Source organism: Cetorhinus maximus, chromosome 2 (assembly GCF_964194155.1).
Source record: "Cetorhinus maximus chromosome 2, sCetMax3.hap1.1, whole genome shotgun sequence".
NCBI lineage: Eukaryota > Metazoa > Chordata > Chondrichthyes > Lamniformes > Cetorhinidae > Cetorhinus > Cetorhinus maximus.
Genome location: NC_135880.1, coordinates 181,922,770 through 181,947,676, shown reverse-complemented (window position 1 = coordinate 181,947,676; position 24,907 = coordinate 181,922,770). Strand labels below are relative to the sequence as shown.

Below are 24,907 nucleotides of genomic sequence, written 5' to 3'. Positions count from 1 at the left end.
CAAGCTATCCAGAGCCGTACTCCTGTCCCTTTAAGCAGCTGAACATAGACCATGGGCGTCAGAACTTGTTGCTTGTTCACCGTCTTGGCAGAAAGAAGTCAGAGCTGAAAGGGGAATGGAGGAACTTAAACTTAAATACAGGATGGATACTTGAGAAGAAACACACGGATTTTGGGCAGGATTTGCTAGCCATCTGGTCCTGCCGGCTGGGTCACTGAATCTCCACGATGGGGCTGGACTATCCCAGTTAAGCCATTGTACAATTTGATTGAATTCTTGGGAGGAATGAATTACTATATCCAAGTTGCAATTACTTTTTAGCCAAGGTTTGCACATAATGTCCAGTAGATAATAAATAGAGTTGAGTACTCCTCAGATTTTTACTTTACTAGCAGTCAGTTTCATGGGTGAAAATAACTGACGCCTTCTAACCAAGAAGATCAATCAACCTCTCTTCCTTTATTTCCTTTCTCGATTGCATGCCGATAGGTTCCATTTCTCTCTCATAGAATCCCACAGCACAGAAGGAGGCCATTCAGCCCATCGTGTTTGTGCTGATGCTTTGGAAGAGCTACCCAATTAGCCCCACACCTCCTTCTCTTTCCCTTCAAATATTTATCCGTCATTCTCGTCTCTTTCTCAACCCTTAAATCGCATTGGTTAAGGCATTGGACTGTTGTTCCTGTCATTCAGAGATCCCTCAGATGTCCCTGTTGCCCATGTTATCAGTTGTTGCTGCCAGCTGGATACAGGGTGAAATCTTTTGAGCTGAAGATTGCAAAAAAAAACATGTCTAAAGAATGGGGCATGTTGTGATATGCTCCACTCCAGTATAATCTGTCCCAGGATGCATTAAATTGGAGATGCAGCAAGTTTCATACAGTATGGGTTGTTCCATGTTTTAAGAAAAGTTTAAAACGGAAACAATTTGCATTTTTTCTTTATTCTTATGAACTCTTCCGTTGCCAGGTGTGCTTTTCAGCATTTAAATCCTATTACCTTCAAGGAAACATGCTTGGCAAACCTTTTCCCTTTATTTGCAAATGTTTGGAGTATCTAAATGAATCATGGCCAGGATTTTCCATTTGTCGAGGTGGGGTGGGGCTTGGTGGGAGCGAGCGGGGTCAGTCACGGAGCTGACTGCTGCCCACGATCGGCTCCGCATCGCGATTTCACACTGGTGGGCCAATTAAGGCCCACCCTGCTTGGATCGCGAGCGGTAGCGCTGCCTGTGCAGCCGGGGGGGGGGAGGAGGGAGGAGGGAGAGCCGGGCCTAGCACGCAGTTTGCATATGCGCCCGTAAGGAGAACTGCCTCAGGGAGATTGAAGCGCTTTTTGAAAAAAATTAATGAGGAGCAGAAAAATCCAATGAAACATATCCCCTCATGTATCTGAGTCACATGGAGATGGGACATGTTTGTAAGTTCAAATGAAACTTTTTAATTTAATTTGCATTAGCTTCAGGAAACCTCATCCCACTCGTGCATGAGGCTTCCTAAAAAATGTAAAGGCCGTTTGGCTTTTTTGTCTGCCCGCTGGGCAGCGTAAAATTCAGGTTAATTATCTGGTTAGTGGCCTTAATGGGCCTTTCAATTATCGGCGGGTGCGCAGCCGACTCTGGCACACGCCCACCAAATGAAATACCGCGCAACTTCGCAATGACATAAGGACGCACGCCCGGCATTATCACCCGTCATTTTACATTCCAGCATGTCGGGTGCGTGCCCACACACCCAATGTAAAATTCTGCCCGATGTCACAGTGTCATCTTATGTGTCTTCTTCTTTAACCATTGGCTAGACCAGCATTTATTGCCCATCCCTAATTACCCTTGAGAAGGTGGTAGTGAGCTGCCTCCTTGATCCGCTGCAGTCCATGTGGTGTAGGTACATCTACAGTGCTGTTAGGGAGGGAGTTCCAGGATTTTGACCCAGCGACAGAGAGTGTTGATATGTTTCCAAATCAGGATAGTGTGTGATAGGGGGGAGCTTGGAGGTGGTGGTGTTCCCACATATCTGCTCCCCTTGACCTTCTTTGTGGTAGAGGTCGTGGGTTTGGAAGGTGCTGTCAAATAATGCTTGGGGAGTCAGGAGGTGAGTTACTCACCACAGAATTCCCAGTCTCTGACCTGCTTTTGTAGCCACAGTATTTATATGGTGAGTGCAGTTCAGTTTCTGGTCAATGGTAACCCCCAGGATGTTGATGGCTGGGGATTCAGTGATGGTAATGCCATTGAATGTCAAGGGGCGATGGTTAGATTCTTTCCTGTTGGAGGTAGTCATTGCCTGGCACTTAAGTAGCAAGTAACATCGTGTTACACATCAGCCCAAACCTGGATAGTGTCCAGGTCTTGCTGCATTTGAACATGGACTGCTTCAGTATCTGAGGAGTTGTGAATGGTGCTGAACACTGTGCAATCATCAGCGAATATCCCCACTTCTGACCTTATGATGGAAGGAAGGTCATTGGTGAAGGAGCTGAAAATGGCTGGGCCAAGACACTCCCCTGAGGAACTCCTGCAGTGATATCCTGGAACTGAGATGATGTGCATGTGATATTTTGACAAATGTGAGACCCATGTCTTCTAACTTTCTGGCTTTACCTGCCCCCGGGAGGTGGGCTGGAAGGCGGGGCGAGAGGGCCAGTAATATTGCACAGAGCTGGGTCAGTTCGACCCCACCCCCGCCCCATCAACAGCAGCCCAGGGAATAAGGATTTATGAGACACAAAGGGAAGGCTGTCCCCACAGCCCCAGTCATTTCTCCAGAGGGGTTATGACTCTCCAGCCCTCAGCCCTTTCTTAATTTTACATCTTGTCTTCACCTACCGGCTGTGGGCCCCTGGCTTCCAGCTTGCCTCAGCACCATCCACCACTTCTGGTGATGCTGCTAAGCTGCTGGCCCTCTGATTGGGCAGGTCTTGGGTACGGGCCGCCACGCTTAACAGGACAGCAGCCCTGGCGGCAGACACTGAATTAACTTCACCTGTAAACACAGGGGGAGGTCCCGCCACCCACCCATGCATGCCAGCCACATGCATTTCCTCCCACCTTCAGGACCTCTGCACTAACAGTAAAACCCTGGTCTCTATTTCACCTACAAAGTGAGGCTTGATAATTTTGCAAAGGTACCATTCTTTTAAAAAGGTGCTCTCTTCCTAACAGCACTGTGGGTGTACCTACACCACATGGGCTGCAGCGGTTCAAGAAGGTGGCTCACCACCACCTTCCCAAGGGCAATTAGGGTTGGGCACTAAATGCTGGCCCTGCCAGTGGCTATGCGCATCCCTGCTTTAATCTCCCTGGCACATTTTGTTTCCCTTCACCTAACCCTATAATGCCGAGGCCCAGCATGCTAGCTGAGATCAACAGGTTTTAATGCTCAGTGTTCTAACCAGAGGAATTGGCAGGGGAGGAATGATTCTTAAATATTTAATGTTGAGGTTGTGAAATTGAAGTGTACAGGGCAATGGCCTGCTTAAATCAGGGTGTTCTGTGAAATGGGATATTGTCCTCTTTATTCTGATGGGGAAGTGCTGGTCCCATACTCAGTGTCAGCAGAAACATTGCTCTCTGCTTCTCCCCACCGTTTGTTTGATCACAATCTTCTTTATATGGACGTCTCCAGAATGTAAGGTGAGTTCCAGCCCAGGGCAAGGGGGCGGCTGGTGGGCGTGGAGAAACAGGTGGTGCAAGAGGCAGCCCTGTTAAAAAGGAATGTGCACCAATAACAGTGATTTGAACCACTTTGTACCCTTCAATCCCACTTTAACATCTCTTCCCTTTGAAGCTGTTTCATGTGAATTGCTGCACCTGTAGTTGTCAGTTTATAATTAGCTATTTCAACACAATCCGAAGATCTTGCCCATCAAAGAGATGATCCATTTCTCATTAAACAACCGTGTGTATTTGCATACTTTGTTTTTATTATACAGTAATGTATCAAAGACTGATGTACTCCAACGTGGTAACTTTTAAATGTAAGAGCTGTTTCTCTTCAGAATATTCAAAAATTAAAAAGCTTGATAGTTTCAGTCGACTTCATGATTTAAGTGAACAGAGAATCGCATGGCTTTTAATTAAAGCCCACAATAATTGTAATAATTATTTCACAATGTTCCTCACCCAATCTTATTGCCTGGCATTGTGTGGGCAGATGTGGTTCATTATTTCAGAGGATCCCACTTTCTTCCACCCATTGCTCATTGTGTTCTCGATCAGCTGACACATTTGCTGCATTTTTATTTTGTTGATTGTTTGGGTCCCACTTAGTCATTGTATCAGCTCTTTCTGAGCCTAGGACTCAGGCTACACATTATAATGTGATGACCTGCGTCAATGGGCTGAATTTTCCCAGCCTGGGGATGGCGGGCTTGTTGGGGGTGTTGGGGAGGTTGAGGGGGTGGCACTGGGAAATAAGGGGGAAGTCCTGCCAGGATGGCCGCCGGGTGTATTGCTGCTGCTGGGGCCTGCCCCAGGGTTGGGCTGGGATTTGAACTAGCAGTCCCAGCGAGCTAATTATGATGGTTAAGGATGAAATTGCGGTGACTTTTTCCTTCTCTGACATTTTGCCAGAGGACAAGCGCGCCCTATCACTGAGTGCGGAGACCGCCGGCTCAGTGGAGGCAGCCTTCCATGCTGCGACTGGGCCTTGGGAGAAGGAGGATTCCGTGCCCCAATGATAGGGCCTTGGGCAGGAGAGGCCGCACCCAGGGCCCAAACAATCCATCCGGAGGGGTTTCCGCCTCTGCTCCAAGTGACCTAAAGGCTTCAGCTCCTCTAATTTGTGAGTTCAATCCATGCCTCCATGTTGAGGCATTCCTCGCTGCCTCTGAGCTACCTCAGCACAGTCCGCCACTCCCGGTGAAGCTGCTGGGGCTCTATAATCGCCGACTCTCTGGCTGGACCAGCAACTTCACAGGAGCCCACTGCCCCCCTGTCCCCCTCAGAGGTGAGCTCAGAGGTAGCCAGTTAGGAGACCCCCCTCCAAGAGGATTGCTCCACCAGTTTCGCTGCCGGCAAGTGTGGTCTCGGGACCCCCATTTGGCCCCAAATTCAGGGGTCCAAACCCCACAGGAATATTCAGCCCAATGTGTCAGCCATGACACACCGGATAGCACCATCACCTCTGAGTAAGAGATTCTGGTTTCAATCCCTACTCCAATGTTTGAGCGCAACAATCCAGGCTGACGCTCTACACACAGTACTGAGGGAGTGCTGCATTGTCGGAGGGTCACTGCTGAGGGAATGTGGTACTGTGGGAGGGTCAGTACTGAGGGAGTGCCGCACTGTCGGAGGGTCAGTACAGAGGGAGTGCCGCACTGTCGGAGGGTCAGTACTGAGGGATTGCCGCACTGTGGGAGGGTCAGTACTGAGGGAGTGCCACACTGTCGGAGGGTCAGTACTGAGGGAGTGCCGCACTGTCAGAGGGTCAGTACTGAGGGGGCATTGCACTGTCAGAGGGTCAGTACTGAGGGGGCATTGCACTGTCAGAGGGCCAGTATGGAGGGAACATGGCACTGTCGGAGGGTCAGTACTGAGGGAGTGCCGCACTGTTGGAGGGTCAGTACTGAGGGAGTGCTGCATTGTCAGAGGGTCAGTACTGAGGGGGCATTGCATTGTCAGAGGGCCAGTATGGAGGGAACATGGCACTGTCGGAGGGGCAGTACAAAGGGAGGGCCGCACTTTCGGTTGATCTGTACTGAGGGAACACTGCACTGTCAGAAAGTCAGTATGGAGGGAACTATCGGAGGGGCAGTACAGAGGGAGCATTGCACTGTAGGACGGGCAGTACAGAGGAAGTGCTGCAGTGCCAGAGTGGCAGTATTGAGGGAGTGCTGCAGTGCCAGAGTGGCAGTATTGAGGGAATGCTGCACCATTAGAGGGCAGTACTGAGGGAGTGCTGCACTGTTGGAGGTGCTGTCTATCAGATGAGATGTTTAACCAAAGCTCCATCTGTCCTCTCAGATGGACATAAAAGATCCCATGGCACTATTTTGAAGAAGAGTAGAGAAGTTCCACCCAATGTATTGCCAAAATTAATCCCTCATGCAATTTCACAAAAAAAGTTGATCTGGTCATTATTACATTGCTGTATGTGGGAGTTTACTGTGCGCAAAATAGATGTCATGTGTTCTGTATACAACAATAACTACACTTCGTAAAGTACTTCGTTGGCTGTAAAGTGCTTTTGGGCATTTGGGGTGATCATATCTAAGCCAGGCGGTTCAAGAAGGCAGCTCATCACCACCTTCTCAAAGGCTATTAGGGATGGGCAATAAATTCTGGTCAACAATGCTCACGTCCCATGAACAAATTAAAAAAGAATTTAATTTCAAACCTAATGATCCAGAGACATCCTGTATCTAGCATCTCTCTGAATTGTTTGCCCTTTCCTTTGAAATGTCTCAGCAATTCAGACATTCTTTATTTCTTTAATGCATTGTTGCGTTGTTTGACTGTGATCTGTTACATCAACTAGCAATCATTCCACTGTTACTTCTTTGCTGCACTCCCCTTTTCCCATATTTCTACTAATATGCTCGAAGCAAATAGCACAACACTGCAGATGTTGAAAATATGGTGTAAAAACATAAATTGCTGGAACCTGGCAGCAGGTCAGGCAAAATCTGTGGAGGATGAAAGATCAGGTTAATATTTCAGGTCTACGCCCCTTCAGTAAAACCCATATTAATTTGCCAGTTTATCTCTCTTCTCTTAGTTTAAAGGATCCAGCGCCAAACCTCAGCTGCTCTCCCACAACTGCCACTTGACCCTCAGTGCTGCTCTACTATTTATTTCTCATCTGACACCCTGTATGTGCAGTATCTTCCTTTTCAGGAACTTACAATATTTAATTTCAACCCCCCTTACTGTAAAAACGCTTGAACATATTTTTCGTTAAAAGGAGATGTCTCTGAAAGGAGGGCTAAAGATTTTGGAGACACATTTGTCATGGCCCAATATTGCCCATGGTTTTAGCTCCACCAGCTGGGTAGTAACAGAAATCCACAAACATCTTCCCACAATTGGTTTGCAGCAAAGCTCCAGGCAGCTTTGACCACTTTGTTATACCGCAAGACACCAGTTTTCACTGCTGTAAATACCTGAGCAGCCCACCTACCCCCATTGGCTGTTAGAGGACTAACACTGTGGAGGGAGGGGGAAGGGGCACCATTACGATGATGAGGTAATGAGAAAGTAAAGAGAGAAAAAGAATTTCCTCAAAGTCATTGACAAAAGATCTGGAAGGGAAATGCAAAGAAATGTTTACACTCTGTCAGAGAACTGTGGGGATCTGGAACACTCAAACCAAAAAGCTGGTGGAAGCTGATTTCATCAATAATTTTAAAAGGGAGTCGAGGATGGGAAACGTGCAGGGTTATGGACAGGGTCAGGACTAAGCACAGCTGCTCTATCAAAGAGCCAGCACAGGCACAGTGGGCCAAATGGCCACTTTCTGTGCTGTAAGTTTTTAGGATTCTACGAAAAAAGAAGTAACAATGGGAATTTAAGTAACTTACTTTTAACAACCTTCTTATTTTGCAGAGTTATTATTCAATGGCTTCCTCCATTGTGGAATTTTAAAAACATGTTCTTATCTGTTTCTCCAATTCGATTCTCTCCAGGCATTGAGTTCACTGTTACTGGCATCCCTCGCTTCTAATGACCATGTAGCCATTCTTCATTTCTCAGCCCCAGCCACCTTATGTGTTCAGATCCTGAGATGGTTCAAGTCTCATTGCAGAAACTGAGTGCATAATCCAGGCTGCTGCCATAGTGCAGTACTGAGGGAGCCCTGCATTGTCAGAGCATACAACATCCCTTTATCATCCATTTTTGGAGCCTAGGCAAAGCTGTGAAGGCCAGAATTTATTGCCCATCCCAAATTGCCCTGGAGGAGGTGGTGGTGAGCTGCCTTCTTGAACCACTGTAGTCCATGTAGTGTAGGTACATCCACAGTGCTGTTAGGCAGGAAGTTCCTGTATTTTGACCCAGCAACAGTGAAGGAACGACGATATATTTCTAAGTCAGGATGGTGAGTGGTTTGGAGGGGAACTTGCAGGTGGTGGTGTTCCCATGTGTCTGCTGCCCTTGATCTTCCAGATGGTAAAGGTCTGAGATTTGGAAGATGTTGTCGAAGGAATCCTGGAGAGTTGTTGCACTGCATATTGTAGATGGTACATACTGCTGCCACTGTGCATCAGTGATGGAGGGAGTGGATGGGGTGCCAGTCAAGCGGAGCTGCTTTGTCCTGAATGGCTTCAAGCTTCTTGAGTGTGTGGGAGCTGCACTCATCCAAGCCAGTGCAGAGTATTCCATCGCACTCCTGACCTGTGCCTTGTAGATGGTGGACAAGCTTTGGGGAGTCAGGAGGTGAATTACTCACCACAGGATTCCTAGCCTCTGACCTGCTTTTGTAGCGACAGTATTTATATGGCTGGTCCAGTTCAGTTTCTGGTCAATGGTGGTTGATATTAAATCAAGAACCTGTCTGTGAGCTCTGGTGAACATTAAAGATCACATGGCTGCATGTAGCGAAGAACACTGAAATGACAGCAGCTGTAATGATCCAACTCAACACAAACTGGGACTCAGAGCTGGCACCTACTATCCTGGATGGCATTGCCAGGTTCTGTTACTCTGCATCTGAACATTGAGAATGTACCTCCGTTTGCAGTGCAGAATTGTGAAAACTGCTGCAGATGGACAAGGAGAATTGTTGCTAGTGTCATAGGGACCACTCCCTGCATTGAAATTACAGACCAATACAGAAGACTTTTTATAATGATTCTCTTTTAGTGATCTGGTGCACACTTTTCAATTTAGAATAGTTTGGTCTCCCATAGCTCATTACATAGATTCTTGATTAACAAGGGGGTGAAAGGTTATCGGGGGTAGGCGGGAGGTCACAATAAGAGCCGTCATGATCTTATTGAACAGCAGAGTGGGCTTGAAGGGTGGAGTGGTTCCTACTCCTGCTCCTAGTTCGTATGTTCATTCATTTAACCACATTGGGAAACTGTTGAGTTTATAATCATCATTTTTAAAAATATCTTACACCTTTCTTCTCATTCTCAGAAAGAGATGACATCCCGGATATGCCACTGAAAGTTTACAGAGATTCCTGTTAGCTACAGACCCCAGCAAGCACCAACCCGCAACAAATATATCAGCTCTCTGCTTGCATCTGCGTTACTGGGACAAACACATCAAAGAAACTGGGTGCATGATCTAGGCTGCTGCCACGGTGCAGTACTGAGGGAGCCCTGCATTGCCAGAACATACAACAACCTTTTTATTCATTTAGGCATCGTTGGGAAGGCCTGAATTGTCCCCACCCTGAACAGCGCAACAGCAACCTCAAGCAATTTTGTGCATTTGTGTTGGAAAAATATCTGAATACTCCAAACATTATGAGAAGCACCCTGTAATTTTAAACATTTTCTTCCCTTTTAATTTTGCAACAGTCCAGCATTGAACTTAAACTGGGTCACTGTCTGAAAGCAATATTATACAATCCGATTCACCATGTCTTGGTTAGCAGAGTTCAGTCTGATAGCTGATATCAATTATTCAGAGCATAGTTAATGGGTTCATACCTTTCATAATAAAATGTTGAGCAAGAGAGTGAACACAAAAGCTCTCCTTTTTACCTCTTGGAGCTGGCTTTAAATCTTCCTGGCTGACTGGTAGGAGGAGAGCTTCCTTTCTCAATTGGCGGCAGGAAGTTGAAGATTTGAAGAAATTGGTGACAGCAGCCCTGAGGCGATGGTAGGATGCTTCTTTAGTTTCATGAAGTCCCTGAACGCTAAAGCCAGTTACATGCACAGTGAAGTGAGCTCTCTGTTTGTACACATTTTCAAACTGGTATTCTCCCACCCTGATCTGCTCACTGGCATGTGGTTATTCACCCCCTTCCCAGTCACTTACTTGATTGTCAGGGGCTGTTGCTTTGGGTCTCTGACTGTCTGAAATCCCTCTCCCACCCACCATCCAATGAGGGCTTCCCACCTTGTTCAGGAGGGAGTCTCACAGCAGACCAGGCCCGAGAGTTAAAATTTTCCCGGCCTCAGGGTACAGTGGACCAGATAGTTTCTCATCCAGCCCAAGTAACTCCATCTTGGGTGAAGGTGTAGTGATATTGTTGCTGGACTAGTAATTTAGAAACCCAGGGTAATGCTCTGGGGACCCAGGTTCGAATCCTGCCACAGCAGATAGCAGCATTTGAATTCAATAAAAAAAATCTGGAATTAAAAGTTTGATGATGACCATGAAACCATTGGCGATTGTTGTAAAAACCCATCTGACTCATTAATGTCCTTTAGGGAAAGAATTTGCCATCCTAGGAAGTCTGGCCTATATGTGGCTCAGACCCACAATAGGTGGTTGACTCTTAGATGCCCTTTGAACAAGGGATGGGCAATAAATGCTGGCCTAGCCAGTGATGCCCAAATCCCATGAATGAATTTTAAAAAGCTATCAGTTAAAACTGGCCCTTAGAGGGTCTGCAGCTAATAGCAGTCCGAGAATGATCAGTGGCTGTGATTCTCTCCTTTGCACCTATATGCAATTTACACCAGTGATATCAATTAGGAGCAGGAATCCTGGCTCAGTTTCCATTTCTTAGCCTGAGGCTAAACTCACACAGGAACCAACTCAACAGAGTACAAGAATCAAGCCTTTAGACACCAGTACAGACTTGTCCTTTTCATTCCACCAAGCTCCTGAACCACGGGACTCCTCTCAGCTATGCCAAATGTTCCCTGTTTCCTTCCCCCACCCCCCTCACCCCCTTTTCTCTTGATCAGTGCAGGAGGAAGCCATTCAGTCCCTTGACCTTGCTCTGTCATTGAATTAGAGGGTGGTTGATCTACACTTTGACTTCATATCTCTCAGTGCCCTCACTCAACAAAAATCTATCCGCCTCAGTTTTGGAAACTCCAGTTGTGTCCACAGCCTTTCGTGGAGGGAGTTCCACATTTGAACCTCCTATTGTGCAGAAGTGCTTCCTGCTTTCCCCCCCTCAACGTTCTGCCTCTAATTTGAAAATGATGTCTCCTTTTTGATTCTCACACCAGAGGAAACTGTCTGTCCCATTGAGCCCAGAATCACAAGAGTTGTTACAATTCAGAAGGAGGCCATTCGGCCCATTGTGTCTGCATCCTTTTAACCTTTTAAAATAGGATGACCCCTCAATCTTCTAAACTCAGGAGAATGCCAGCTGACCAGCCAAGTTAATACAATCTGCCTGCAGAATTTAACCCTCCTCCTTATAAGCTGCTCATCTTATGAGTTGTTTCAGGCTCCGACGAGCGGTCAGTGGCCTGAAATGTTAACCTTACCTTTCTGTCCCCTGCCCAACATGCTGAGGGTTTCCAGCATTTTTGGTTTTTATTTCAGATTTCCAATGTTTTCTTTTCTGATTTAATTCTGCTGGTTTAAATCAAGGATCTAACCCCTTGCCCCAAAGCGTCAAAAGTCAAACAGCCCCTTCTGCCCCCCGTCCCTCATTACCTCACAGCCTTAGATGTCAGTTATTCTCCCCACAAGCTACACACAAGTAGCTTTCAGTATTAATGAAGTTTTACATACACAGTGAAAGTCCTCCCATCGTCACACAGATGGAACAAATAAGGGAAGGTGCAAGAAAGAACCACTTGCAGCGATCAGTATTTTGTCATCTTAATGGAAAACGCATCTTGCTTTCCACTGCTGCTGATCTTTAAATTCATACATTAAAAACTTACCTAGTGTCTATCTCTAGGTATCCACTGGTGACTGCTTTAATGCTGAAAGATTCACTTTTTCAGCATTTTGAAATAACTGGGATGGCACACTGAAAAGTGGTTCTAGGACAGCACCCAGGTGATGGAAATCTTTAGCCAAAGATCAACGACTCAAAGCATCACTGCCAGATACATATTATACACACCAGCCAAAGCTCCTCAAGAACAACACCCTCTACCCCGCAGCAAGCGCACCATAAGAAAAAAGGTTAGAATAAAGCAGTCTGCGGTTATTACATTCGGTCACCAGGCTGCTTTCACATTAATTTTCAGGTGATGTAATCCAAAATGGTTTTGAAGGCCAACTGCGTGGAGACATTACATGTTGGTCAAACCAAACTGGAAGCAGCCTTGGAGTCAGCAGCAGACATTTGCAGAGATGGCACTGTTTCACTGTGCTCATTGTCTCAATAAGAACCCAGTCACTAATTAGAAAATAAGTACTTTTGGCCCATTTTGTTTATCTTTTATTTTAAAGGTGGAAGTATTTTTTTTCCCAGTGAGGAGGAAGAACAGATGCTTTAAGACCAAATTGAGATTCTGCCATATTCACCCAGTACAATTATTATTAATCAAACTTAAAGTTGTAGCAGATGATTCATGCATCGTGTCAGGACTTTTAACAATTCCATAATTGAACCTGAGAAAGCCAAACTGAGTTGTTTTGTAGATGACAATGAAAATGCTATAATAAAAAGTGTGGTGGGACAAAGAGTCTTAGAATGATAAAAAGGAGAGTGCCTGTTGCTCCTTGTAAGGAATAAAGTATTTAACTGGCTGAAAAGTGCTTTGGGATGTCCTGAGGTCATGAAAGCCGCTATATAAATGCAAGCTTTCTTTAACGAAAACCACATATTTCAATCTAAGAGACTTTGGAAGCTGGAAATCTAAAATAAAAACAGAAAATTCTGGAAATACTCAGCGGGTTAACCGGTCATCAGTCTGAAATTTTAATTCGATTTCTTTCTTCATATATGCTGCCTGATGTGCTGAGTCTTCCCAGGATTTTCTGTTTTGTTCTACATATTGCAAAGTGGTATCTTCCCATGATTTTGTTAGCAATCGTTAATTATGGAGAGAATTGTCTTTTCATTTAAAAGGAGGATTTCACCCTTCCAGGATCTCGAAAATATCGAGAGCTGTACTGATAATGCAGCAAAGTCATGGTGCATATTAGGAAAATGTGTTTTACAACTGAACTGAACTGTTTGAAGTTATTTTATGATATATTGATACCATAACCCAGTAATGAACTGGAAACAATCACCCATTTTATTTCCAAATAATAAAAAATACATAAAATAGAATATTTTGTGCATCATTTAATAACAAAATATTTTTTGCTTGTTTGTTTAGTGAAAATACCCTTCTAGGTATAAGCCTCCTGATTTTAGGGTTAAGTTTAATTGAGCCTAAAGTTAAACATGAAAGGCAAAGTAAGGTTAAACCTGATAAAACCCCAAAAACTCAACTTAGAAAACAGCAGTTCTGGAATAACACCTGATTCCCCTGTTTAGCGCAGGGGGCACTTAACCTTTGCTCTGTAGGGGAACTGGAAACATTAGCCCGTGCAGCACATTCAGACAGACTTCCACAGGGAAACTCTTTCAAGTTACCAACAGTCACAGATTGCAACTCTTTCGAGTACAATCACAGTTCTTGGTTTCCGGGAGTGGGATATGAACCCACAACCCTCTGATTCAAAGGCGAGGGTGCTATGAACTGAGCCACAGCTGACACCAGGAGGTGCTGAGGGTGCAGCTAATGATGCCCCTTTGCAGCTGTATAATTGGTGATGCTTTGTAAAAGTATTGTATTAATAATTTCAAAAGATATGTTGATGGTTAAACTAAAGTCTGATCCGACAAGTTTGTATTTGCTCCGAGACTTCTAACAACTTGTGATTCTGATTCCGGCAAAAATGAAATCCGAAAATCAGGAGACCTACTCTTAGATTATGTTTTAAGTTTTGATTAATTGCAATTAAAGTCAATAAGTTTCTGTATTTAGGACAAAAAGGCGTTTGTAGGAATTTTTTTTACATTCAATTCTGTTGTATCGCACAAGGATGATTTGTATTTAGTTGAGGTGTTGATGAGGAAGGGTTTATTTAACTTGCTTTCTCAATGTCCTACTTCAATAAAAATGTTATAAAAACTAATCCAGCACAACACTGTGCTCATTTTGTGTGTTATCTATACTATTATGGGCAACATTGCTTTGGAACTGGAACTGCGGCACCTTGTGTGCTACACTCCCTTATACTTTTAATGTTAAAAAAGCATGATTTGTATCTGGTGAATTAGCATTTTAGTAAGTAAGACTTAATATTATACATTAATACATTACAGGCCAGATTTTCAAAGTGAGGTCAGGTGACCCCGATGAATTCTGAGTCCAGAGCCTGAACCACAGTGAGGTGGTTTTTAAATTCCAACGCCCTAATCGGGCAGGATGCGAGCTGGAGTCCAAATAGACATGCTGAATGCCTCCAGGAAGCAGGCACTGCTTGTTGGGTGCTAGCAGCCGTGATGCCAAACTAGAGCCAGGAGCTGAAACATGGCAGAATGTGGCCTGAGTTGCAAAGTTGAGGTCCAACACTCAACCTGTGCTGGTTGGCTCACAAAATTTCATTTTAACACAAAGGCAAATAAACTTCCTTTGGCCCCTGTGACCAACTCGAGCACTGTGCACTAACCAGACCGCTTGGGTTTGCCTGAAAAGCATCAAAAATTCTAATCCCAACCACACATGCCCCTTAACAAGCTCCTAAAGGAGCTCCCCATTAATGAACAAGGAGCAGGTTACCCTCCCAAACCCCCTTGCCAGCCCTTCAAGAACCTGAAACTGTCCCGGAGGCATTGGGATCCCGAGACCGCAGATTTCAAATCCGCCCGCACTCGGCCCGGACCCGATGGCCATTTCAAAACCTGGACCCAAGAGTCTGAAGGCAGAAAGTGTGTTTATGAGAACACAATGCATTTTTCCAAATTATATTGCCCCCCCCAATTTGTTTTTTGTTATTCATTTCCTAATGTTCTTTATCACTACTGTTATATTCTGAATCATAAGAAGCATCAGAACTGGTGAAAGCAATTCAACCTTTACCCATCCAGAAATAAAACTTTCCCCCAGCACAATAGTAATCTATTTCTTGAATGATTTCACAACTTTTGGTTCCTTTAATCTAGGACAATCCATTCTGCATAGAGCTAAAGAAGTTTGCAGCTTTGACTGAGACAATGCAGTTCACCTTGTCTGTTGCTGAAGTAATCCTACAGCTAAGATTAATCAGATCCACGCTGGTTGGTGAAGTTAAAACTAAAACAGCTGCCTTCTTTGCTGGAGAGAGAGAGTTTATTGACTTAGTTCACAGTCAACACTACTCCAACCCCCCAAGGGTCCCAGCTATCTACATATATAGGTTACAAATATCCATCACCTGTTTGTCAATGTCATTGCTATTAAACTTTAACAATGTAATTAATAAAACATTAACAACTAATCCCATTGCCTTGCACCCTCCTCGTCTTGTATCTTCCTCTGCCTCAAACGTCATCTCTGTTGGTCACCTGTTAAAAAATCATGGGACAAAAATGAGGCTTACTGGGGTTAATTCCCATCAATTTTCACAAAAAGGAAGTAGTTTAATGTCTGATAAACCCTCTTTCAGTTGTGTTTCACCTGATTTTTGCCCACTTACCTCTCTTGCTGTGTGGGGGTGGTTTTTGGGGGTTCCCACGTGGAGCAAGCGGGAGCTTCATTATCTTATTCAAAAGGATCTGGAGTCTCACAAAGGCGGCATGGGCAAATAACTTTCCCATGATGCTCGGCAGGGTGAGGTCTTGATCGTTGCTGCAGTCACCCTTGTACTTGTACAGGGTCACAACCTTTACATCACTCATATCCTGGCACACTGACCACCCCCCCCCCCCCCCCCCCCTCCCTCCAGCAGAGACAGAGAAGTTCATATAGATGCTGCAGGAGTGCTGGTTTCCCGTGCTTGATGGGTTCAGGCAGTATAGCATCATCATCTGGAGCTTTGCCCATGACAATCGAGTCAATAGCTTTGCTAAGCTCCTCCACTGTGGGTTCGATATCCAGCTCTTCCATTACAGTCAGGCTTTATTTAGAATCTGGAGCTTCCCTGGTGACTGTGCTTTCCCTAGAGCATAACTCAAGGTGGTGTTCGTTCCACCCATCTCTCCAACTGTTTACTGCAGTCGTGATGACCGCCCCTGCCTTAGTTTTCAATGGAGCCGTTTTCTTTGCTGATGGACCTATTGCCATTTTGATCCCTTCATACATACGCCTGACATTCCCTGTGTCAACAGACATCTGGATATTCTGGCAATGCAGTAGTCATTGCTGATGTGTACTGCAGTCAGCCTCCTGACCAGTACAGGCATGTAAAGCTTTCCTTAAGGTTGTGACTGGTTTTCGACCAACAGCCCCCATCATTGTCGTCTTTCCATCTACGAGAGATGATGGACATTCAGCAAACAAATCCACTTCAGGTGGGGAGTCTTCATGTACCTCACCTTTGCTGAAGAGGCCCATCCTTAAGAGGCAGCTTCTGCCACAAGTGCTGCACTCGAAGCTTCCGAGTGCCAGTGTGGGTGGTTGTTTTTGGTGTTGGCGTCTGTTCCAAGCTTTGTAGCCACTGGTCATCATGGTGGTGCACCCCAGACCACTAGTGACTTGCAGGTGTGATAATTGATGTCCTAGGGCCTTTATGTCATGTTTGTGAGCATCCTTGAAGCGGAGATTTGGGTGTCCTACTGATCATCTAGCTCCAGCAACCTCACCATACAGAAACCCCTTGGGTATGTGACCACCTTCCATCCTGCAGGCTTGCCTGATCCACCGAAACTGCTTTCGATTAATGCCAACACAATTGGCAGCTCTGCCTTTGAAAGAACTATTGCATTTGTGATTTTGTCATGCCAGGATATACCCATAATGCACCGCCGACAGCAAAGATGGAAATTTTTTAGCTTCTTTTCTTGATACTTATCACAGCCTCACAACAAGGTGCTGAGAACAGAGGCCTTATAAACCATCGGCTTGGTCCTAAGGGTTAGCTTGATGTTAATCCATGCACGTTTCGCGAGTCAGCCAAAGGTAGTAGCTGTTGTCCCAGTGTGTGTATTGAGCTCTGCATCATGGGACAGATTGTCTGTCACCGTGGACCTGGAATTTGCTAACCACTTCCAGGAGGGGTGTTATTTAGTGTGTTCAGGGGCAGAGATACAACACCTTGTCCCATGACCATGGTTTGCCTGACGCTTAACGTCAGGAGGAACAAGTTCCAGTCTCGGGAGAGTCAGTCCATGAGTCTTTGTAGCTGAGTTTAGGTAGAGGAGTTCTCTGATCAGGATGCAATGTGTTTTTGACTTCGCTTTCAGTCCTGATAGATATTAGAATTTATTGTCTGACTTAGTGTGCAAGCTGTGTGTCCATATCTGCAAGGAAGGCAAAGGTCAGGAGCATGGAGAAGAGGATGTTGAACAGAGTGTGGGCTCAGACACAGCCCTGTTTCATTCTGAAACTGTCGGATGCAGAGAAGTCAAACTGTACAGTGTAGTACAGTACATGTTGTCATGGAAGGAGTGGATGAGACTGAGGTCAATTTTCCCCAAAATCTTGTAGAGTGCTGCTCTGCTGATGATGTTGAATGCCTTGGTGAAACTTATGAAAGCAAGATAAAGAGGTATACCCTGTTCCCCACATTTCTCTTATAGCCGGCGTATGGAGAAGGTCGTGTCTACTGTCGATCTGCCAGCACAGAAACTGCGCTGTGCTTCTGGGTGCACCCAGTTTGCAATCACCAAGTGCCACTATGTGCTGAGGTTCTACCTGTCCCCAGTGTTGTGAAGGATGGGTTTGGCCATGTTGCCGCGGAATGCTCCTTTCAGTTGGACTGTGCCGTACCATCTGCCCCTCCTGGAGGAGTTTATGCAACAAAAACCTTTGACTGCAGGTCTGTCAGGCAGCGGTCCACATGTAACGTCCTAGAAACCTTGCGGGAAATAGAGATGGTGGATCCTGTCGGATGGCTCCCTGAGCAGACTTTCAAAGTTGTTTGGCAGAATGGTTCAGCACCAGAACTTTCCAGCAAGCACCAAGCCATAGCTCGGCTGGTGGTGAGAAAGGCCCTCCCCTTCAGATCCTTCCTATGCATCTGAAGTCTCACCCCCTCCATACGTTGCCCTCGAGGTGGCTGTGATGGGGAAGAGACTATCACCCACCTCCTTGTGGACTGTGCCTTTACAAAGAAGGTCTGGAGAGAGATCCAGTGGTTTTTGTCGAGCTTCATCCTGAGCAGCTCTGTAATGTGGGACTCTGTGCTCTACGGGCTTTTCCCAGGGATGCACAATGAGACAAAACATCAACTGTGGCTGGAGGATCGGTGAAAGACGCTCTTTGATCTGCCCGAAACTTTCTGGTCTTCCAGTGCAAAGAGTTGTCCCCGACCTGAATGTTGGAGACTGGAACATTCCATGGTCCAGGACTACGTGCTGAGGAACACAATAAAGCCTGGATCAGATGCTGTTAAGGTTCAATGGGGAAAAGCCACCATTTAAGGCCTTATAACCATAGTAGCTGAGGGGCTGGAAGCTGGGTCCAATCCCCTCAGGCTAATTGTTTGACATGTAAAGCACATTGTAAATATTGATTGTAATTGTTAATGTGGTAAGTAACATAGAGAATTGGAAGAAACTGATCTGTTTTGCACTTAATGTAATGTCAATTTGAACAGTCGTGGTAAATTTTATGAATAAAGTATATTTTGGGGAAAAAAGGCATCCTCAGGGAACCAGAATCCCCAGCTGTAGATTTTGTCTAACATGCCAGGGAAGAAAGACCAGGGTGATATGAGGATGGATCCTCATTAATCTGTAACTCTTCACTCAGACCGTTGTCCACCTCCTTGTGGATTGTGCCTTTGCAAAGAAAGTCTGGAGAGAGATGCAGTGGTTGCTGTCGAGGTTCATCCCGAGCAGTTCTGTGACACAGGACTCTGTGCTCTACGGGCTGTTCCCAGGGACACACACCGAGACAAACATCGACTGCAGCTGGAGGATCATCAACTCGGTGAAAGACGCGCTTTGGTCTGCCCGAAACTTGTTGGTCTTCCAGCACAAAGAGTTGTCCCCGACCGATTGTTGCGGACTGGCACAATCCAAAGTCCAGGACTACGTGCTGAGGGACGCACTAAAGCTTGGGGCAGCTGCCGCAAAGGCGCAATGGGGAAGGGTCGCTGTCTAAGACCTTTCTACCACAGCGCACCGAGAGACTGGGAACTGTTTAGAGCCCCTCGGGCTGTACAGATCAAAATGAAAGGCTGTAAATGATTGTAATATTGTTTGTACTGATGCACCTGGTGATACATTTTGTAAAAGTTTAACCTGGATTGTACCCCTGTAATGTTGTTTTTGAAATGGTTTTGAATGTGATTGAAGATTTTTTATGAATAAAGTATATTTTTACAAAAAAAAAACTCTTCACTCTGCTTTCTCCTTCTCCTCCACAGCTCAGACAGAGAGGGATAGCCATTATTACACTTGTAGCTTCTCTCAAAGCAGGAAGACTGTCCCCTGGGAAAACAGATACAGAGACAAGATGCAGTGCCAAGCTTTAAGGAGTTCTCACTGTGGACGGAATCGCCCAACTTTGCACTAAGAGCGGTAGCAGGCGGGGAAAAGGACATTTTACCCGTCGGCCGCAATGACGGCTCCTCACGCCGTACCGTCCCAAACCCCCCACATTAATTATGCATTCCTGGGAAACACGCCATTTCGATGGGGGGCAGGCGCTCATTTACCTGCCACAGCATCACCTTGCCACGCTGGGCAACACATTGAAAGTGCAGCCGCGCATACACCTCTCAGTGCTGCCAGCTCAGAACTGCTTCACAGAAGGTATGGCCCTGAAAGGCAAAAAGACTGCAGCCCCCAGGTTTAATGACGTGTTCCTCGAGCGCCTTTTGGACACAGTGGAGGCTCACCGTGATGTCCTCTACCATCGCTCTGGCTGCAGGATGGGCAGCAACATCAACAATCTGGCTTGGGAGGCGGTGGTCAGCGCCAACACCCTGCAAAAGAGGACAGACGTCGAGTGCTGCATGAGGATGAATGATCTCATCTGTTCTGGCAGGATAGGTCACCCTTCTCATCGCTCTCAGCTCGCACACTCACAAACCCATCACACATCGACAGGGATCTCACACCTCAAGAGACAACACCACTAACTCTCACACACACCCTCACATCTCCATCAGGCTCATATCCTCTGGAGCTCGTGTCCACATCCTGCCCATGGCTCCACTCACCATACAGACATTCCACTCAGTGCCATGTGTCCTGCTCACACTCTCTCCATCTGTTTTTATGCAGGAGAAGCTGGCTCACATCAGCAGGGAGAGGTCCCAGACGAGGGGTGGAGTGGCCCACATTAGGCCCCTCACTCGCTTAGAGGAGTTGCCATCACATTGACTGGTGAGGATGTGGACCCTGCCAGCGGCGACAGTTATGTCGGTGGTGAACACCCACATGAAGATCCTGCATCACATCTCTCTCTCTCAACGCAACTGTGAGTGCTCTCTCTCCTGCTTTTGACTCTGCTGCTATGCACTAATTATCTCTACTTTGGTTCACAGGGAGCTCAGCCAAGCGACCGACACCCTCAGCCAGCCAGTCCCTCATCTCCATCCAGGTCCTCACCTTCAGCCAAGAGGACACCTCCTCCATCGAAGAGCTGGAAATAAGCAGCCTGGAAGACCCGTCACAGCGCTTACCCACACCCTCCACCAGCGCAGAGACACGGCTCAGTGGGGCCTAGATCTAGAGCAGGCTCGGGTTCACAACCTGGTGATAACCGCATGGACACGTGTCCGCAGCAGGAGGAGGCAGGTTCTGCTGAGCTCCCCGGCACTCGGAGGACTACTGGGAAGAGGCACTTGTGAGGTCCGAGTCAGATAACAAGCCTCTGGATTCGGCCTTCCAACTCATCGTGGAGAGTCAGCAGAAGGCAGGGGAACACACACAGAGCTGTTGGAAGCCCTCAACAGAGTGGCATGCGAGTCAGAGGAGTGTTTCTGCCTGTTCTCTGATGAAGTGGTGCCCACATGTGCATGCATGGAGGTCTCTATGGGAAGGATAGCGGGCACCATGGAGACCCTGGTCCAGCAGAATGTGGAGATGTGTACAGACCTGCACTCCATCGGGGAAGCCATGGGTGAGTTCCTGCAGTGGCAACGCGAGAGGGAAATGGGGCACCTCGTTGTCCCTCCAGGTGCTCCTTCCCCTCAAGGAGTCAGTCCAGGGCCCTCGGGCACCCGAGGGGAGGAGGAGCAGCAGCTGGACACCCCTGAGTCATCCACTCAGGAATCTCAGAGGCTGTCTTCTCCCTCCAAGTCCCCTTTGCCTGTGACCCCCTCACCCTCGTCCTCTGTCACCGCAGAGGGAGCAGCTGGCCAATGAGTGTGTGTGTGGCAGGGCCTTTCAGAGTCTCGTGCAAGCACTCTCTCCCACACACGCGGATACTTCCCGTATCACACTTACCTCACTGTCCCGAGCATTTTCAATGCTGCCTGCTGGGGGTCACTTTCAGTTGTCCATCTGAGCCGACCTGCATCTCTGCCCACCCACTGACCTCACTCCCATGCAGCACCTGGTCTCACCCACCACGACTCTCGTTTCACTTTCCATTTAGACAGCCTGGTGGAGATTCAGTTTTTCATGCGCTCCCCCATCCTTTCCCCTCCCCCAGTCACCCATTTCCTTTCCCCCATCACTGTTCACCTCCCCTGGCATCACCTTCCACCTCCCCTCTGTAACCGACCAGCCACAACCCTTTTCCTTCGGGGATGCCCAGGTGAACGTGCACTTTCCCTTCCTTCCCAAAAATCCAACCTCCATCCACATTGACCTCCCCCTCCTTCTTCCCACCCCCAGGGTCCGTGTCTACCACTGAGTCCCCACCAACCACCCACGCTTCTACCTCTACCCGTCAAACCCTCACCCTCCCACTCTATGCCTCACCCTGCCCATTCTCACCATTCCCTTGTACCATGCCCACCCTCAGTTCACTCCCCAGGGGGCAGTCATGAGCTTATAAAAGCCCTCCCTTGCATGTTCTCCTGGACAAGCCCCCTCTGGATCCCTTACCCCCTTGGAATGCCTTCCCAACCCCCCATCCCAGACTCCCCCCCCACTTAGCCCTCCCCTCCCCAGGGACTCTCACCCCCCCATTTAGTTCTTCCCCCCTTCTTGACTCTTTCACACACCCTTACTTCTTCCTCCCCCTGGACCCCCTGCCCTCTCCACACTCCTTCCCCCCATCTGAACCCCTTCCCTTACAGCTACCTCCTACTTGGAAGACCCATCTTCTCCCCCATTACCCCCTCCTCCCCCCATACCCCCTCTCCAACCTCCCCACGACACCTTCGTTTTCCCGCCTCCTCAAAGTCACCGCCCTGACACATTTGTTCCCCCCTCCCAACCTCACCTCCCCACCCCCCGAACACCACTTCCTTTCCCAGTCAATTCTAGACCTTCCTCTCCCTCCCTCTGGTACATGGTTCTCTCCCAAATACAGCTGGACTTTCCTCTCCATCCCCTCGACCATCATCCGTTGTGAGCAGATCCTCAACGGTGACTTTCCACCTTTTGTGAGCTGCTTCCCGGTGGAGCCATGTCCACGAGAATCCACCCAGCAATGCCATGGATGTTCTCCAGTGTGCCGCTGCTGTTGGGCCCCAGCATCTTCTGCTCCTCGGATATCCACAATGTGAGCAAGGCCCTGGTGGTAAGTCCCGACTTCTGTACGTCACACTTGTCGAGACCTGTTCTGCACTGGGGTGCAATCATGCCGACGTGGGTGGATGATCCAGCGGGTGAAGGGGGATGAGTCTGGCGGGCTGGCCTTATAATGATATACAGATGTATTACAATGAGGTTCCCGATGTCCGATGGCGGGGAACACAGTCCACCATCGACGGGCTGAGGGGACCGTCACAAACTGGTTTCACGACATTTCTGGCCTTCGCACCACACTGTCCGCTCACACCGCCAAGCATGCCCAACACCAGTCGGCATGGAAAATTCAGCCCTATGGCTCCAATAAGTTTCACTAACTTCCTTTTCCTCATGATAGCAATACGCCTCAGAAACTTTATATCGTTAAAAACTGAGGCCCAAATTGGGGCAACTGGTTTCCCAGACAACAGCCGAGCTTTGAGAACACTGCGGATAAATGGAGCGGGCATTCATTCAGTGCCAATACTGCAAGGCAGGTGACAATAGAGTGCCTTATCAGATCCTATAAGCCAGAAAATCTGAAAAGATAATGAGAATGCATTGAATAAATAATCCAACCTAAAGGTCATTAAGGCTATTAATTTCACCTACACACAGTTTGAGCACAATAATGTTTACTTCTCGCACAACAGATGTAACAGATATAGAGTTCATTGTCACATCTTCTTATATGATCTTCTTCTTATCCCTTCTGGGGCATTCTTAGATAACTTGATGCCTCTTGATTAATATAATATTTTGATCCTGCAATGCCACCTCATCAACTCAATGCAGCAAAGCAGACTTATTGAGTGGTTCAATAAGATTTAGAAAAAATGGTGTGTAATCCTTTCTGCGACAGATAGAGTAAAGCATTAATAAAGTAATATGGTTCATCTTCAGCAATGCTTGAAAGCATTCTTCAGAATTGCAAATATCTCAACTCTTCAATTTAATTTAATCCAATGTTAAAAATGTGAAAGTGCAAGCAGACAGCTGATATGAAGCTTTAGCCTGAAACCTGAGTTGAGTAGCTGGTTAAAACCTAGGCTAAGAAAGGATAATACTTGCAATCCTGCTCCATTAGCCTAAATAGAATTATTCACCCAGTAGTATATATACAAAACCTTGCATTACTCCTTCGACAGCACGGCAACTCATCTGCTATTCTTCCTGCTTCAATATTTCTTTTGTGCAATGAGAAGTTTCTAGAAATTGCAGTTTCAAATGACTAATTAATAGGTTACAGAGTCTAACTGTTGCATTGTAATTTAATGTTTATTGGCCAACATGTCAGAGAGCCCCCCGGTTTGTGTGCAGATTTTCTCACTGATTCTTCTGGTTGTCTTTGGGTTTTACTGCATTTTGAAAGGAGCTTCTTTCACCGCTTTCAGCTGGTGGTACATCGTAGGAGCATCCTGCATGGTGGCAGCTGCTTTCACCTCCTTCCGTATTTATGAAGTGTGTACAATAGCGTCACGCCAAGACACTGCTTCAGAATTCCCTGCAACAAACTCTTAAAAGCAGCAAGTTGAAGACCGGTTTACCAAATGCTAATGCGTTAAGCAAGAGAAAAAGTAGACCTCATGGACTCCTGTTCTGATAGCCTATTGTCCCTTGGCAACATGTTAACTTGTTTTGAAGCTGACGTGTCATTTCTTAGAAATGGTATGTGTGTTCTGAAGACTGGATTGGTGCGGTATAACGGGTATTCGTTTATTTCTGTGGGATCAGGCAAATCTTTGGAAACTTTTCCCTCTAATTTACCTTCTCCAGCCCTATTCCCTTCCCTGAATCCTCTGTTCCTCTGACTTTGGCCTTTCCTACATCCACCATCAACAAACCTCCCCCACCATCACCCCACTATTGGTGACCATGCTTTCAGCCGCCTAGACTGGTATTCGCTTCCTAAACCTCTCCACCTCTCCATCTACCTCTCCTACTTTAAGGCCCTCTTTGATTAAGTGTTTGGTTATCAATCTTATTATCTCCTTCTTTGGCTCAGTATTTATTCCTGTCTGATTACGCTTTGATGAAGCACCTTGAGACATTTTTCTATCTTAAAGGTACGTTATAATTATAAGTTGCTGTAACTTAGATGATCCAACACAATAATCCCTTTGAAAGGGATCTTGTGTACTAAGTATTGGTTGCTCAACAATGGGTTTTATTATATGATCAATACAGTTTATTGCATATCTGTATCTCAGCATCATTTCTCATAATTGTTATTCTTCTCTGTATTATATGGACACCTTTTACCATTATTATTGTACCTCTCTTCCAGAGAATCAAGGGTGCCCAAAGTGGATCATTGT

At 46.6% G+C, this 24,907-nt stretch overlaps 1 protein-coding gene across 4 annotated transcripts in view; it reads left to right on the top strand.

Annotated features, from left to right (window-relative positions):
* The window catches only part of LOC144668344 (MOB kinase activator 3B), a 154,444-nt gene extending 130,010 nt beyond the window's left edge, over positions 1 to 24,434 (top strand). For 3 of the 4 annotated variants that reach the window (XM_078530255.1, XM_078530271.1, XM_078530264.1), the window contains exon 4: positions 23,984 to 24,434. In XM_078530255.1, coding sequence (XP_078386381.1) covers positions 23,984 to 24,049 — 66 coding nt within the window. In that variant the 3' untranslated portion in view covers positions 24,050 to 24,434. Of the gene's footprint in view, positions 1 to 9,079; positions 9,641 to 23,983 lie in introns of those variants that run through there. The other variant, XM_078530281.1, reaches the window with a different exon arrangement.
* The last annotated feature ends 473 nt before the right edge of the window (positions 24,435 to 24,907 follow it).